Source organism: Oenanthe melanoleuca, chromosome 1, assembly GCF_029582105.1.
Source record: "Oenanthe melanoleuca isolate GR-GAL-2019-014 chromosome 1, OMel1.0, whole genome shotgun sequence".
Taxonomy (NCBI): Eukaryota; Metazoa; Chordata; class Aves; order Passeriformes; family Muscicapidae; genus Oenanthe; species Oenanthe melanoleuca.
The window spans coordinates 93,104,101-93,121,496 of NC_079333.1; the positions used below are offsets into that span (position 1 = coordinate 93,104,101).

A 17,396-nucleotide genomic window follows, 5' to 3' on the forward strand; every position below is an offset into this window, starting at 1 on the left:
CCTTCAAGCCTTGCAGTGAAGAGGAAGAGGCTTCTTGGAGCTTAATATGTATTTAGAATGGAATTCTTTCTTACTCTGAGCCCCCATCCTCAAATATCAAAAGTCATGCACTACTAGCATAAATAGCTCATCTAGATCTCAAACTTTAAGATCCACTGGTTGTGAAGAATGGCTCCAGACTGACTGGCACATTTCAGACTTTTTATTCTGATGGTACAGGCAAACTGTGGGATGTGAAGAGCCATTTCTGGAGAGCTGAGCATCCCAGTACAAGGTGAGTGACCTCCAAGAAAAGCCTCTATCCCTGTGCTCTATGGGCCAGTTTTACAAGATTGTAGCAGAGCTCTTCAGTTTGGGAAGTTATCATGTACAGAATTACTTGTGAGACAGTATTTTTAACAAGAGGCAAAACAGGAGAGAAAATGTCTAGCTTTCAAAGATGTCCTTGTAAATGGAAGCATACACTTACTTCTCAAAATAGGCATTTATTTATATTATAGTAAAAATACATCTGCCACTCCTGGGAAAACAAAATATTCTTACCATGCTTTTCCAAGTGCTGGCAGCAACTATCTACAAGCCGGGGGACCTGCCTGTAAATAGGGTTCAGGCTTAGTTTCTTATCTCTTGCCTTTTCTTTCTTGCTCTGGGCTTCTGCTGGCAAAGAGAGCTGGAGAGCCTCCAACAGCCTTGAGTGATTGTCATCAAGGTCTGTAATAGAGTCCACAGACATCGCGCCCTGCAAAATACACACACGAATGATCAGCAGGGCTGGGGAACCTCAGCATCACAGGATGCCCAACAAAGACTTCTGCCTACTGTACTTTAAGCAAACTAATATAAAAACACAGTTCACTATAACATTTTTATAAATTAATGAAGCTATAATACCAGTGTAATGGATGGGAAAAATCACTACGGTACCAATGTTTTCATATTCTCATATTACAATGAATATAAATTAAAATGCTGAAAGAATGAAATGCTTTCCTCTCATTTGCTCCATCTTTTTACTGTTGTAAGCCTGCACATACTGGGGGGCAAGGATGAATCATGGTCTGTGGGTGCACCTCAGCAGTACTGTATTCATGTGCATGGAGACATACAGATATTTTAAAATCTTATTGCCTACTTCTTCTGTAGCTTGGACCATTGTATCACTGAAATTTATGCAAAATGATTTACAACCATGCACCATATACAGTTAACAGTTAATATCACAAATACATACAGCTGTGGAGTTTGAAATAATCCCACTCTATCACAGATTAAAGATAAACCAAAGTAGTTGAGGAGTAATATTTTAAAAATAATTCTCTTTCACATATCTTAATATTTTAAAATCATTAAAATTCCATTAAAAGCTTTGAAAGCCAGGTTTGTATTACAGCAAGGTGCAGAGGTTCAAGCAGTCTGTAAAGGATAAAGCAGCACAAGCAGCAGGAGGTTTATGGTGTATTTCAATTTTTACACTTGAAAAACAAGACTTTTTTTTTCAAAGCACAAGATTACTGTCACTTGAAAATTACCATTTCTCTCAATTCTTATTAAAATTATGAGGCAAAAACATTCTAGGATACATGTAATCTTACAATAATAATAAAACACAAAGAAAAATTTCAGTTTTTACTACTATTAAAATATCTGTTGCAAACTAATTTTTTTCTTTCTGAAACAAAGCATAAATTTTACCACAACACAGAATGTACTGTACAGGGATACAGCATGTTGTCCTAAGAAATAATAAAGAAAATGTAAATTCCTACTCAAAACTTTTCTGACAACTATAGTTTGTTGGAAGCACACTGTTCTGCTGAAAGGTAATTTATAGACTGCTAGTCAGAAGTCTAAATCTATTAAATGAGAACTATACAATTTCTTACAAGGGAATTTCAAGCTCTATTTTGTTCCATCAGCCTAGCCAACTGAACTTTATGAAGATTTTCAACTCATAGGCAAAACTCACAAAAAGTCCACCAAGATTTCAAACTCATTGATAAATTTCTAGTTCATAATACCTTAAAAAAACCCAATTTAACTTATCAGGATTAGTTCTGTTTCTTGTAACTCACGGCAGATGTATAAGTGAAGTACAGTGAAGTTTCTAGATTCTTTTTACCCACATTACTATAAACAATTACTAGATCCTTTAGAATGCAACTTTTAACCTTTATTTCTGGTGTCTCTCAAAAGTACATCTGCTTGATTCCTTTTACCATTTCCTGCCAACAGGAAACAAAAACACAAATAAAAAACCCCTCCAAAACAAACAAGAACCTCTGGCTATGATCCATGTGTGTAAAATTCCAACTGAATGATATTTTTATTTTAATTAAGAGTTTGGCATTCCAAACATCAAATGAACCAATTGACAATGAAAATCCTAACCCCACCCTCACCACTGAAGCCCCTGTGTGATAGGTGCTTGCCTTTATATCCTGCCTTTACTGGTCCTTTCCTGTCTGCAAAGCATCCTCATGAATCATTATTAGAGTCACTTAAATCGGATTCAGACCCCTAAAATAGATGCAAATACATGGTTCAACGTGCTCCTTGGGCATTCTATCAAAATTGTGGATTAACCAGCACACTGAGCTGGCTTTAGGAAGAGTGACCTTGAGTTCAGTGACTGAAGTCACTGCTTGGCAATACCAAGTCCAGGCCAGCCCTGATTTTACAAAGGAAAACATTACCAACATACTCCACAGGTCCAGCTCAAACTCAGGCAGACCTCTTAGTCTGGGCTCAGACAGACCTACCTGACTGCTGAGGAGCAGTGGAGGAGACTGTGCACACCCCTGCCCACTGCTCCAGGTCTAGTAACACACACACTGAGATACCTGAACTGCAGTGCCCAGCAACTAAAGAGAATCAAGTTCCATCTACCAGGCATTACCTTTGCACATAATGGATACCAACCAAAGTGGAATTTAAAGTCTGAATCTCCAACTGCTGGGCAAAAATCCTACACAGAAAATGCAGTGACAGTGACTTTTGTCAAGCTGCTGGAGGAGAGAGAACCACAGCACTCACACTATGAGATCTGCAGCCAGCATTACCTTCTCTTATTGAAAGTGTCAGCTGAGTGTTTGAAGACTCACTGAAATACAAAGAAGTGAATGACACAGTTGCAAAGAAGTTAACGGTGCAATGATAAACAACCCCTCCAGTTTAAGTTTAAAAGGACTGCACTCCAAGTGTCTGTGCACAATTTTTATGCTAAATTGGTTGTGTCAGTTGCATGCACTAACAAATAATTATTTAGGGTTTTTGTAGGAATTTGCCAGTTGAAAACAAACAGTGCAATGGTGGCCAAGAGATAAAAGGTGCCCTCCTTACCATCCCCTAAATAAGCTCGGGGTAGAGGAGTAAGTGCACTGATAAACAGAATTATAAAGACAGACAAGATATAGGATATGAGTTTATATTAATGACAAAAAATTGCAAATTCATAAAGTGAATTAGCTGAGTTCATTCCCTAGAGGAAATGCCAGCTCCCTCATGTCATACTAAAGGCTCCAATAGACTAAAGGCTCCAATTCTGCACTCTGAAAGCTGCAATGCTATTATTGACAAAAAAATACTTCTAAAACCAACCAACTATCCAAACAAAACAAGCAAAACCGTCCCTCAGCTTCTAGGAAGTTGGTCCTGATGGATCTCTATGGATGTACTAAAGGATCCACATTCTTCTGTTTGCTCATTGGACAAATGAAAGTCAGAAATCTTCTCACACTTTGTTAAGAGAGCAGCGGATGATTCAACTCTGAACATGAGTTATTTCTCTCCTATGAAGAAAAGGTTCTGAAGCCAATGAGTATATACAGTGAACTTTCATTTTTTGTCACTGACTGCCAAATTCTGAAAGAAGTTCATGGGTTTTCCCATACACTTAGTCAAGCTACTTTGCATTTTGTGGGAACACAAATGCCTGTTCATATGGTTGGCACAGACCAAGAAACGTGTATTAATGCATATACAAAACTGCAAGCATCATGCTTTCAGTTTTGAAGACAGAATATAGACACTTCAAGCTTCAGCAGACACAAAGAGCTCCAATGACCTGCCTTCTGCCTTCTCTCCATTTTGCAATTTACTCCAGTTCCATTCCTCTTAAACCCTGGTTTGAAGAGCCCAACAGAGAATTTCTATGAAGAACGTTTTATCCTAAGTATGAAAAAAGGTGAGGTTCTTAAGAAATTATCTTATTTTCCAGAGTCTGTTCTTGTACCTCAGTTCTGGCTCAGATTTCTTAAAAGGGGTTTTATTCAAAGTATTTTATTATGCAATCTTTTTTCTCCCTCCATTGCAAATAAAACCAAAAAGCAGTCTAGAACCTCTATTCCATGGTAACAAAAGAAAAACGTTTACTAACTGTACAACTGGAAAGTTCAGAGCATAAAACTTATTTACAAGGAAATATGCATAAAACTTATTTACAAGGAAATATGCTAAAAAAATGATTAATTTTACATGTAGATTAATATTCAACCCAAACCCACTATTCTGTGTTTTGCTGTCAAAGGCATCTTCATAGCCTGCATGCAGAAACATCCATCAAAGACCCTGGGTCAAATCTAGTCTGACACCTTCTTACCATAGAGGGTATGATATGGGTTAGGCCATGAAGATTTTTATTAATGTAAGGATAGGGATTAATAGCCAGATTTATTATCAGGTTAGAGCTAGATTAAAATAATTATACCCATAAATACCAAACACATAGGTTTAGACTTTCCCTGCTGAAAAGATGAGGTTGAAGACAGATGGAATTTATTAAATCTAAAAGAGTTAGATAGAAGGAGATAGATAAAGGGAGCAAACAGGAAGACTTCTAGATAATCTCTGCTTCTTTGCAATCTGTTACAGACTCAGAGTATATATCATCTTTTCCCACCATCATCAGCAGCAGAAGATTCCCACTACAGTTAAGTTTTCTGATGTTGATGAGGCTGACTTCCATGTGAAAAAGACCACTATTGGAACAAAAAGTGCTCCACAGTCCACACACACTGCAGGTTTTTCCTGGTCCATCTAGACCTCCAGACTCCCAGGCCCAGCGGGATGTGCCTACTTACCCTCCTCCTGGCTCGCGGCGCTGGCTCGGGCGTGTTCGGGGAAGTGGATTCGTTGGGAGTTTCTGACGTCGAGCTGAGAGATGAGTTACTGCTTGAAAGTTCTTTGTTCTGTCTTTTAGCTCCGAATGGCAAGAGAAAGGCCACAAAATCTGAAACATCTTTTTGCTCATCTCTCTGAGAGTCTTGCTTGAGCTTGTAGGCCCGGTCATTAGCAATCACTTGAGACAAAGGCATTCCAAAAGCCTGGGGAATAAATTCTGCAACAACAACAACAAACCCCTAATAGTTACCAAACATCTGATATTTATTTAGTACAAAAAGAATTAACTCTTACATTGGTAAAAAAAAACAATCTGAACTCCCTTTTAATATATAGTAATTCCAAGGAAGTATTGGACTCAATAATAATAAAAACAGTGCCAGGTAATTGTAGCACATGATATCTGAATCATATTTCTACTCACATAATGCAAGATACACTGCACAGAATCTTGGAAAATCACTTGAGATCTGATCTAATTAAGATGTTAACTTTTACCAAAAGTAACTGAAGTCAGGCACTTCTGGTTACATGTAGATGGTGCAGAGGGGCATCAGAAGCTCTGGTAACCATCCTGAGATGGGGAGCCTTGTTGGACTGTGCCAAAACTCTCTCTCACGTTTCAGATCCCTTCACCAGGCTCCATTCTCATAAGTGCTGTGGGGCATCAGAGCCAAGGGGTCCCAGCACGTGCACGGGTTTCACAGTTCAGAACAGTATGAATCTACCTGCACAGAGAGCCTCGAAGTACATTCACCACTCACACTAAGCCTTCAAGGATATAGTTTTAAATTTAAACAAGTACTATACTGTTTTAAATACTGGTAAGATTAAACTTTTTTAATAGTGGTGCATCAGTATAAAGTTCCTTTGTAACAGTAAAAAAGCAAATGGAAATACAGGAGAACATGTTTGTCCCGATTAAGAAAAAGAACTTCCTATCTCACATCAATATAACTGCAATGTACAAAACCAGCATATATCTCAGGTCTCAAAGTAAAATACTTAAATATTTTACAAAATAGAAAAATGTTTTACAGTGAATCAATCACCAGAAATGAAATTATCATCAAAAATCTTCAAATCAGATCTATCTGAGATTAGCTGAAGCAAAGCTAGAACTGGATTGTGCTCAAAAGAAATGAAAAAAATAGCTATTGATGCTGTTCACCCTGGTGAAAATGAGTGTCATTTCTACTAGGTTCCAGCTTCAGACATGATCATATCAGGAATAAATAAAGCACCAGAGATTAAAATCAAATTTCTTTAAGCATCAAAAAAGAAATTATAAAAAAAAAGCACATAAAAATTCTTACATACTGTACTTCTCTTTTGCCACAAACATGTACATAATTAAAGGCTAAAATTCCTCCTGGGATGTTAAGTCAGACTGAGTCTTTGATGACACTTCCATCTGGATTTGCAATAAAGTAAGGCATTGAAAAGAAGTGGATATTTTAAGGATCTTGAATGAGGACACTACTGGTCTATCACACTAGAGTAACAACAGCCCGTTGCTCTGTTTGGGTAGAAACATTCCTGCTCTTTAGAAGCATGAAATGTTAAGACATGAATTAACTTTGGTGGCCAGACAAAACTAAATCAGGAAGCAGAGCCTCATATATCAAGAAGCTCTGGAGGTGACCTACGAGTACAATGACACCTAAAACCATCTGCATTTAATTTATGACAAGAAAGAACATCATCACACAGATATCAAGCAATGCAGGGATTGCCAGTTTCAGTTCAGTTAGACCTTTCCCTCCTGTACTCAGCAGAGTGTGTCTACTAAATTATGACAGTATGAATATTATTTTTTTTACTGTTCTGAATTATCTTCCCAATGAACATTTAAGATGAAGAATCTGAAATACACATATGCAGCATGTGTCCCCTTCTGGCTGTCTAACTGGGTGCTTTCTTATACTCCCAGCACCCCTTTTTATTTGTCCTACTACAACATTTCCTGAGAATAACCAATAGTATATTTCTCTGGTTTGGCTCAGAGCTGCTTGTGCATCAAACTGGGAGAGGACAGCAGTATTTAAGCTCATGTGATGCCCAACAGCATGCCATTGATCCTACATCAACTGGGATAAAATCAGCAGGAGATGAGATCTCAGCTTCATTAAAAAAGTGTCATTAAAATGACCCTCTCCCTGAGTTCAGTGTGTGAAGGCTGGCATTCTGAGGTAGGCACTGCCCCTCCTTGGAAACTCTCTGGTGTGGGATTCCAGGATTTTAATTGCTCTTGCTCAGTGTGGGCCAAAGAAAGGACAATGAGCCTCTACTCCAGGCTGCTCTGATGTAGCCCTTCTCAGAGGACATGAACCGCTTCCTTGATTTCTCAGTGTCTGGCAGAGATGTAGAACTGGATGAAAACCAACTGGCTGAATTTCAGACTAAATACAGATGGTAGTGGTGCTGGCTGGCAGTGGTAATTACATTAAAGAGCTGGCAAACCCAGTAATTTTTTGCTCATTTGTTGAAATTAAGAGAATTGGTCGCCCCTCTGCAGACTGCCTACAGCCTCAAGTTCCCACCAAAATGTGTGTGCTTGCACCATGGGCATGTGCTACCCACCACTCTTCAGAAGCATTCAATCCCAACAACTTCTTGTTGGACAGCTAATTAGAGTGAATGTTAGCCCTTCTGAGTTTTCAGATTCATTTAGAAAGAAAAGCTGTACTCATGCTCATTACTCATGTGAGGTAATTAGCAATCCATGGATGGGAGAGAAAGGACATTAACTCAAGTCACAAGATGTGTAGGTTTGAAGCTCTGGTCCCCCAAGAAAGGAAAAAGGACCAGCTGCCTTTTTACAGCTGTAGGCTGGGGATCCCCTCTGTCAGAGAGGTTTCATTTACATGAAGAAATGTACCTAAAGCAGTGGCTCAAACCTTGGTCTGTTGTATACATACTGAGTGCCAAAACCACTAAGTTTGTTATGCTCTGTAAGCTCAACAAAAAATTGATCACTTACTCAGTGAGGAGAGTGGGCACAAAAAGATATTTTGCAAAAAACACCATGTAAAAATGTGAAACAACCTGGCAGATTGGGCAATCAGCTTGGAAACAGACTTGTACCCTTAGCCAGCACCACTTTTAATACATTCCAGTTTTCACTGTTTACTGGCAAAGGAGACAATTTACTGTTTTGGAGAAGTGCACAATTTCTCTTACCAGAAAGTCAATCTTGCAGCTGAGGCAAGTTTCTTAACAAAATTTTGATTGAAACTGATATGTTCCTAAGAAATCTTTCTTTGGTGGTAAATCATCATTTTCTAATAAAAAGCAGCATGTCACAGAAAAATTCCTAGCCAGATCAAATAAGAGTTTCAGTGATCCCAAATCCTCCTTTTTGCTAATCAAATGATAATATTCAGGATGTTGACCCACATGGTTATAGCTTACCTGACCTCATGTCAACCCTCTCCAAATATGGTTTAAAAGACCTCTCTGAAGTTTCAGCTGATGAAAGCTGCTTTCCATCTCACAGAACATAACAGTCCATTAAGAACCAGTGAGGTCTATATTCTAGATTCTAATGAGTCTTTCAATACTAATGAAGTGAAAAGTAACTATGATTAGGGTGCTTAGCATTCAGGGCTTTTTCTTAAGTACATCATAAATGCTGGGTTTGGGTTGCTAAAATCCTGTGACCAAGATTTACTAAGGTGCTTGTACCACATCTATTTAAATGACAGGAACAGAGATCAGAGAATAATATGCTTTTAAAGGGATATTTAATTGGGGTCTTTAAGTCAATCTCCCCAGGGTAACTCTGTTTTGCTAACTGAAAACAATTCTTTCAGATCTGTAGAGACCATGATGGAAGCAGAAAACAAGGAAAACAGAAACCTCAGTCCATAATGGGAACAACAAAACTCCTTCCAAATCAAGGGTCTTCAAAACCTGCATTGACTCCAGGAGATTCGAGATCAGACAGTGTTCTCAGCATCAATTCTGTGGCTGAAACTCTCTTCTCAAGCTACTCAGAGCTCACTGACCTTCAAAGATTGATATAAGACCCTCCCAAATACTTATGCTTTTTTCTGGGAGTAGGCCTGGGGTTCTTTTACAAAAATTAAAGAGATTATTTGGTACTTTACTTGACTTTAGTATCAAGTATGACAGAATGTAGATTAAAAAAAAAAATATTTTTTATGCCTGAGAGAGTGAGAGAGCATGAGAAACATATTCAAAGTTTTTACAGAGGTATGGTAAGGCAGTGGAAAGGCTTTTAAAAAATTCAGACAAACTACAACAAAAAGAAACTTCATTTATTTAGCTCCCTCCTTAAGCTGCACCAAAGCATACGGACACTCTGATAGGCTGAATTATGGGAACAAATGCAAACATTAATTCATACATCATAATTTACTGGGCATGAATAGGAAGTAAACCCAAATGACATTTTCAAGAATTCTGAACTAAAGAAAAATCGAACATCTGCTGGACTTGCATATGCCACAGAGTTACCAGGAAGGGCATTTCTCAGCAAGTCTTGCATTCAGCAGCTCTGCTAAGGCATCACAGATGAACCTGCCAAGCATTTACATTCCATGCAGAAACATCAGCAAAAGGGACAATTCTCAGTTACTGAAGCAATCACATAGTCTGATTGTTACGTGATTATTTCTGAGCAGGTCTCCTCACTAACCTGGAAGGTTTTCTGGAACCAAATCAAAACAAACTTGGTTTACTGATAACATCTTTTAGGACAAGTAATTTCTGGGAGGCATCTCTCTCAGGAATGCCTGTGTGTACTTTAAAAGTGAGCCTGCTTACGCTGGCACCCACATCACTGGCAAGGGATGGCCAAAGACTCTGCTTCAGCTGCTGTAAAAATTAGCACTGAATTCATATGGGATTTGCCTCCAGCTGCCAGCATGCACAGCATCCTGAGAATGTCTTATTCCAAGCACAATGTCTTATTCCAAGCAGCCCAGACATGTTACTGCTCCTTCAGCCTGAGTACTGTTTGTCAGCAGCCAAATCCAATGTTTGGAGACATTTGTAGACAGTAGGACTGAGGGTCATGATGGCCATTAATAACAAGGAGGCTGGGTAAAGCAAAAGCACTTTAATGATGGAAGCTGAAAATATTGTTTAAATGTCTGGGTGGAGTGCTGTTCTCCTTTTTAGACTGTTTACATCCAGCAAGTTTTGCTATATCCTGCTTTGGTGAATTACTCAGAGATGTAATAACAATTGAAAAAAACACTTCTTTTACTATTTCTCCCCTTTTAATGAGATGTTCACAGATATAAAAAAGGACAAATATATATAAAACTCATTTAAAGTCATTAAATTCTACTGTGGTATTTTTATTAGCCTCCAGAAGTCTGATAAGTTGCTGAAACTCTCACTTAACAGACAGGTTGACTGATCCATCTAAATAAAATGTGAAGTTTAGACAGTAAAAACACTATAGATTGGACTGAGTCCTAAAATACAAGTTATTAAATATCTAAACAGTCCTAGAAAAAATGCATATCATTCCTTTTGGTTATGCCTGTTAAGCATGGATACCTGGTGGGGTGGGTGGGGAAGAACAGTCTTGGGCACAAATTGGAGAGGGGTGGCACCTCTGCAGAGAGACACCCCAGAAACCTGCAGCATGGGGCAGTTCAGTGCACATTGGTGCTAAAGGAGAGGGAAGAGCTGCAGGGAGGCTCCCATTGTGCATCCCTGGTGATCAGCATGGTGGGCCTCTCTTTCCACCTCTGGGCCTCCTGTGCCAGGCACATCCTGTTATTTCTGATTGCAGCCCATACATGGTGCTGCATGATTGTCAGGATTAACCTTCAGCAGTCTGACCTACAAAAGGAGATTTTCAGGTGGCACATACCCTGGGCAGGACCAACAGCATGGCTCCCTCAGCCATTACTTGTCTGGGCATGTGGGGGCTCCCAGGCTGGGACTGAGAAAATGCAAAATGTTTGGAATTAATGACTCTCCTAACTGCAACTGTGCTTACAAAAGTGATGCTGAAGGGATGGAAATGAAGCCTGCACTAAGGCAGCTGCATCTCCTCCATATGAAGTGTCTGGTAATCAGCCTCCCCTCCGACATCCTGCAGCCTGGTCTTGTTCTCTTCTCTTTCTCTTCTCACAACAGTGCAGCTGGACTAGTTACTAAAAAAACCCACCACAAACCCCTCAAAATAAACAGAAGGAAGGCATTCCTTTCAGGCATGAGCACCAGGGACCTGTCTGGGTGGGTGTGTGCTCCCAGCCTTTTGCACACCCATGGTCACAGTGTTTGTTTTGGACTGGCTGCCCAGAAATAGAAGATATTCTCTTAGCAGAACAAGCTGTGAAAGGCACATTGATGGAGGTTAACTCTGACTTCAGGTGACATGGAGGCCTTTGTTCAAGAAAGGTGGTGGGGCCCAATTCTGATGTGAGCATAGCAGGCTCATCCTTATGGAGACCAGCAGCACATGGCATTACAATTTCCTTTCCAGAGCTAACTCATCAGCTGAAAGCTGGGCAATCCTGCCCTCCCTAACTCCTGAGGCTGGAGGGAAAACAACCCACAGGAAAACAGCCACCTTTCAACCACTGTGCCAGGCTGATGGCCCCAGGGCACAAACCAGCAATCCTGGTTGTTCATTCCCTCTGCTGTCATGAGTCTGCTTATTGCATATGAGCTATAGGAGAGTGGCAAAAGGGATAATGCAACATAGTTCTTTGTGAAATGGAGAAGCAAAAGAGAGCTTTATTTAAAGAAACACTACACTTATATAAAGGGTAGTTCGTGCAATACAAAATAGAAAAGGCTCATTGGACCAAGAAGGCAACACCTCTTTGAAAACATGCTTTCTGCAAAACATCACATCTCTCACATCTTCAGCAGGTGTTTAATCATTGTTGTAATTTCTTGTCCTTAAGCAGCCTGAGAAAGGCTGCTTTCTTGGGTCCCAGCAGTATCCTAACATCATCTGCTCAGCAAGTACCTGAGTGGCAGATGATCTGCCACTGGTACACCAGAACCAACCACGGCCAGAAAACCTGACAAGTAAGATGCCACATGCTGCTATTGGGCTATTTTTGCCTAACATTTGCTGATGGCAATTAGTAAGAGCACATATGCCTTTCTTTACACTCCTGTTCAGAATGTGACTCTTTCCATTTTCCTGGACCCTTACTGACCAACCCAAGTTTTTTCCTAAAGAAAGGACAGAAATATAGATTCTACTGTTTGAGAAGTGCTGGGGTATTTTCTCCTCAGAGGGTGCTCCTATAATATTTTCTTAGTGGAGAGTGCATGTAAAACATCTCTATAACTCAGAACAAGACAGTAAGATATAGGAGAAAAAGGATAAAAGCAGATGGGTATATGTTTGAAACATCTGAATTTCAAATAATAATAAGAAAAAAGGAATTAAAATTAGGAGAATCAGCATAGTGATTTCTAAAAATGATTCTCATAGTTAACCAGATAGTAGAGAAAGGCTGAAAACCAGGAAGTAGATAAATTTAAACAATGATGAATAAACACAAAATGCTGATGTTTACTGTGGCAACTAGTGAGTCCTAAAAGGAAAAGTGCACTCAGAAAACCCTTCAGAATAAAGTGTATCTCCACACCTACTAACTGAATGGAGTTTAAATGCAAGGTAGACACTCAAGAAAATCCCTGAACAGAATTGTAATAGGACAATATAATATTAATCTTGAAGTGCTCAACTGGTGCAGCTGTGTAATTATTAGAAACAAAAGTCAGCTGAAATAAAACATGGCTGTGAGGAAATACAATAGAATGCAAGGCAACATAAGAAAAAATATTGTTTGAAAGATCTCTGGCAACGGAGAACTTAGTGGAATAAAGACCAATTCTGGGTTAAGGATTTGTATCCATCACCAAAATGACACTCACTTCTCAAGGCACAGCACTAAAGAGCATTGGTAGAGAGCTCTGAAAGTGCAACTGCAAAGATCTACCAAGTGTGGGTGACACAGCAAAATTCTGGCTTAGGTGAATTACCAAAGCAATTTATCATTGTAAAAATCTGCTTCAGTAATGAAAAACTGTGAGGGGAAAAAAGCCAAAATGCATTTTAACTCTCAAACAAACTTCTAAAGTCACGGTACCCCAAAGGGATGAAAGATGACAGCTCTCAGTACACCAAAAATTTGTGAGAGACAAAATGAAAAAGCAGGATGTGGTCAGCCTTCTCTGGTGCAGAAGAGCACCTCACAGGCCCTATGAAGATCAATATCTGGCAAACACACTGAAAAGCAGGGCAGGTTTTGCACTGAACTATGTTGCTTTTGCACTCTTATCTGCACGAATGACTACAGAAAAAAACACAGCAATGTAGTGACTGACTAATCGCAATGTAACCAAATGTAATGCATTAATAGGACAGTGCAAAAAAGATTTTCCCCCAAAGGTGGCTATAAAATCATTAAATCTCCTCCTTAATGACTCTTCCTGCATGTGGCCTCAGTCATATATCAAGTAATTCTTGTAACAAATAAAAAGTTTGGTCCTTGCAATGTAATAATACAGGAAGCTACTGGATATATCAAATCAATGAGTCAGGGCACTTTCAGTTTTAAAAAGATTAATACAAATATTTCCCATAATGAATACTAAATCAAGAAAATAATAACCATGTATTTTAAGTTATCAACAAAAAAGTATTGTTTTCTTGACAGCTATCTACACTAACTTGGAAATGGGGATGTTAATTTTTTCAGTGAAATTTCAGAGTTCCATTCTTCTTCTAAACTAGACTAAAAGTGAGGAGGACATGAGAGTAACGAGGTCACTTCCTCTGTCACAAACTCCCGCATTTGTGTGCATGTTTGTGAAACTCAGATATCAACAGTGAGTTTTACAACCATTTTTCCAGAACTTTTCCAGAAGTGAACACAAAATTAAATGCAAAATTACCTACAAGCAATTTTACAAACACTTTCCAGTGTCTCAGTATTTAGATTTATTTCAAATGGCTCCAAATTACAGGTCAACTTCAGGTCTTGGATTAGGTCCCAGCCCATAAAGCTGATTAGTGTCCAAACAAAAGAGTACAACCATATCTGTAAATCCTTGTCACATGGAGTTTATTAAAATCCAACTGATCAGTAGCACTGAAGCATTTATATATTTTAAACAATGGCTATTTTCCTAAGGTTAAAGAAAGAAAAGCACACCAACTGACTTGCTTGGGCAGTGCTGGGTTTATGTGCTTTGTAAATTAAGAGTAATGCAGGTAAAGAACTGGATCATGTTATACAGACCACATTCTGCACTGGATGATGAAAATGGAGAGAAAGAACATTGGAGAAAAGATGCAGTCCTGTTTTCCTCAGGAAAAATAAACCAAAACTTTTCAGTTGAAGAGATCTGAGTTATACTGAAGTCAAACAGAAAAGATAAAATATATTTTTTAGCTTGAAAATAAATACCTAGGCAGTATATCAGCTCAACAACATTCTATTTCAAAAAGTATGCATCAGACTAAAGAAATCTCATATACAAAACTAAGACCTGATCACTAAATATGTTCCCATTTTACCTTTGTCTCTGTTCTTCTCCTTTCCTAAAGAGTCCAGTTTCTTTCTTAATGACTTCTTCCTCTTTTGTCCATCTGTAAGAGGCAAAAAAAAAGAAAACAAAAAAGGGAAATAAGTGAAGAGAATTAACCCTGAACAAACTGCTGCACAAGCTGTAGGAACATGGAGTGAGATGGTCACAGGACTGGGGATCAGGAGGGGTGTGAGGCACATTTCACAAAGGCTGGGGACTGTCACAGCCCTCCAGCCCAAAGGAGTGTGGCTTTGCTCACCCAAACGCTGAGGCTGTACTGGGGAACACAGCTGTATCCCCTGCATGCTGCTGGGCACATTTACACATGTGTGGTCACTGAAGAGTTAACAATGGAGGATTTTTGCTGGATGCTCTTGATAGCAGCACACCATAAACCTGAAAGGTACTGGACAGCCTTCATCCATGGTCACAAGACTGATTCAGGTGTGGAGCTAAGGATAGTATTTAGCAAGTGAGGATTACTAACATCCAGGATAAATTTCTGCATACCAGCCATACCAGCTGGGTGATAGCTGACCACCTTCACATGACCCATCTGATCTGAACTCATACTGGGAGCTGGCAGCTGGGTACTGCATGTCCAGATTGGTTCAGATGGATTAGAGCCTCAGAGAAATTTTTGTTCTGACAACCAATATATTGTCCAAGTTTTCACTAAGGTATTAAGGACCAAAGGTTTTAAGCAATACCAGAGGCAGGTTGGTTCTTGAAACAATTATATCAAAAGGCTGGCTATCATTATTTCCTTCAGCAGCATCTTTTGTAATGAAAAGTCAACAAAGCAGAATTTTATTTATTAGGTCTCAACAAATACAAGGGATTAAGTCAGGAGCCTGCTTTAACCTGTACCTTTGGAATTTTTTAAATTCTAAAGCAATATAAAGGGTCTACAGGGACTGATATGCTAACACAGACACTGCTCTAGATAAAGTTTAATGAATGTACCTTTTCCCTTACTGGTTTTGTAATATGGCAAAAACTCAAAAATGAGCACACCATATCCATTTCACTTTCAGGGCAAGAGAGACACCAAGTAATCTGTCTCAACGCATTTTTCTAGTTTTGTAAGCCAGTGTCTTAAGTGGTCTTTTGTAGCAAGGAACATACCACAAAGGAGCAAAGTGGATCTTTGCTAATGACCTCCCTTCTTTGCAATTAGAGGTAATTAGAGAATAGAAGCTATTTCTCTACACATTCTCAAATCCCACTGAAAACCATATCCAGAACATTACTCAATAGACTGCTAAACAAATTCTGACTCTTTTATAGCCAATTAATATATTTTAATTTAAAAGTAACATTTCTTTTTGCTTTTTGTAATGGTGGTTGGACTGACTCCACTTGCACACTTGCCCTCTGCAGTTATTTCCAGGGTACCACAGAATCCTAGAATGGTTGCAATTGGAAGGGACCTCTCTCTAGTCCTCTTCTAGGAGATCATCTGGTCCAACCACCCTCCAGAGCAGGGTCACCTGGAGCAGGTGACAGAGGAATTTGTCCATGTGGGTTTGGAATGTCTCCAGAGAGGGAGACTCCACTACCTCCCTGGGCAACCTCTTCCAGTGCTCTGACCTCCTCAACGTAAAGAGGTTCTTAAACATGTTGAGGTGAAAATTCTTGTGGTTTAGTTTATGGACACTGCTCCTTGTCCTGTTGCTGGGCACCACTGAAAACAACCTGGCATCATCCTCCTGGCACCCATCTTTGGGATATTTATATGAACTGATGAGATCTTCTCTGTCTTCTCAAGTCTAAACAGGCCCAGGTCCCTTAGTCTCTCCTCATAAGAGATGCTCCAGACTCCTCATCATCTTTGCAGGCATTTGCTGGACCCTCACCAGTAGCTGATTGTCTCTTTTGTGCTGAGGAGCCCACAGCTGGACACAGCACTCTGGATGTGGCCTCACTGAGGGTGAGAAATGGGCAGGATCACCTCCCCTGATCTGCTGGCAAAGCTCTTCCTGATGAGCCCCAGGATACCAGCAGCCCTCCTGGATGGAAGGGCTTCCAGCACCCACAGCCCAGATATTCCATCCCTGTCTCAAGGTACAATTGCCATGTGCTGGTTGTGTTAACTCCCCACTTCCCACACCTGCTCCAGTGAGAATTCATCTCTCTGAAATAAGGCTGACTACATGGATAAGGTATTCTGGATGAGAGTTCAGCAATATAATGGTGGTAATTCATTGCCTGATATGGTCTGTGATTAGATTTTCCTTTTTTCTCAGCCACATGACAAGGCTATAACTCAAAGTCATATTCTGACTGATGAAAAGCCCAGACTTTTCACACCTTCTGACATATCCTGTTGCTAAGATTGAGTTTTTAAGAGAAATTCTTTCACCTCTTGGCAATATGAATAGTTGGTAGTCTACTTACATACACTTGACAGTATAGCTTGTTTTTATAAGGTTCCCTGCTACCATTGAGTTCTGGCTTTATGAAATAATTTTCGAATTATTTTCCACGTTATAAATTTAAATTACTGCTTCACTTTTGATAGATGACTAATATTTCTTTAGAGTCAAAGTGCCTTATTCTCCAAAAAAACATTTATTGATATTCTGACACCCACTAAAGTCTACTAAGACATAAAAAAAAATGAGAGAAAGAATCAAAATGCAGTATTTTGCAATGATCATTTACATTTACAGTTTACCCCAAGGGGAAAGAAAAAGAGTTGCATATGAAAATAGGGCTGAGAAGAATCT

The 17,396-nt window shown here is 39.4% G+C and overlaps 1 protein-coding gene across 2 annotated transcripts in view; it reads right to left on the reverse strand.

Moving 5' to 3' along the window:
- Nucleotides 1–17,396, reverse strand: part of ARHGAP6 (Rho GTPase activating protein 6) — a 302,154-nt gene that overhangs the window by 26,087 nt on the left and 258,671 nt on the right. For both annotated transcript variants that reach the window (XM_056497746.1, XM_056497757.1), the window contains exons 3-5: nt 14,654–14,725; nt 5,079–5,335; nt 544–739 (exon numbers count right to left, since the gene is read on the reverse strand). In XM_056497746.1, the coding sequence (XP_056353721.1) occupies nt 544–739; nt 5,079–5,335; nt 14,654–14,725 (525 nt within the window). The remainder of the gene's footprint in view (nt 1–543; nt 740–5,078; nt 5,336–14,653; nt 14,726–17,396) is intronic.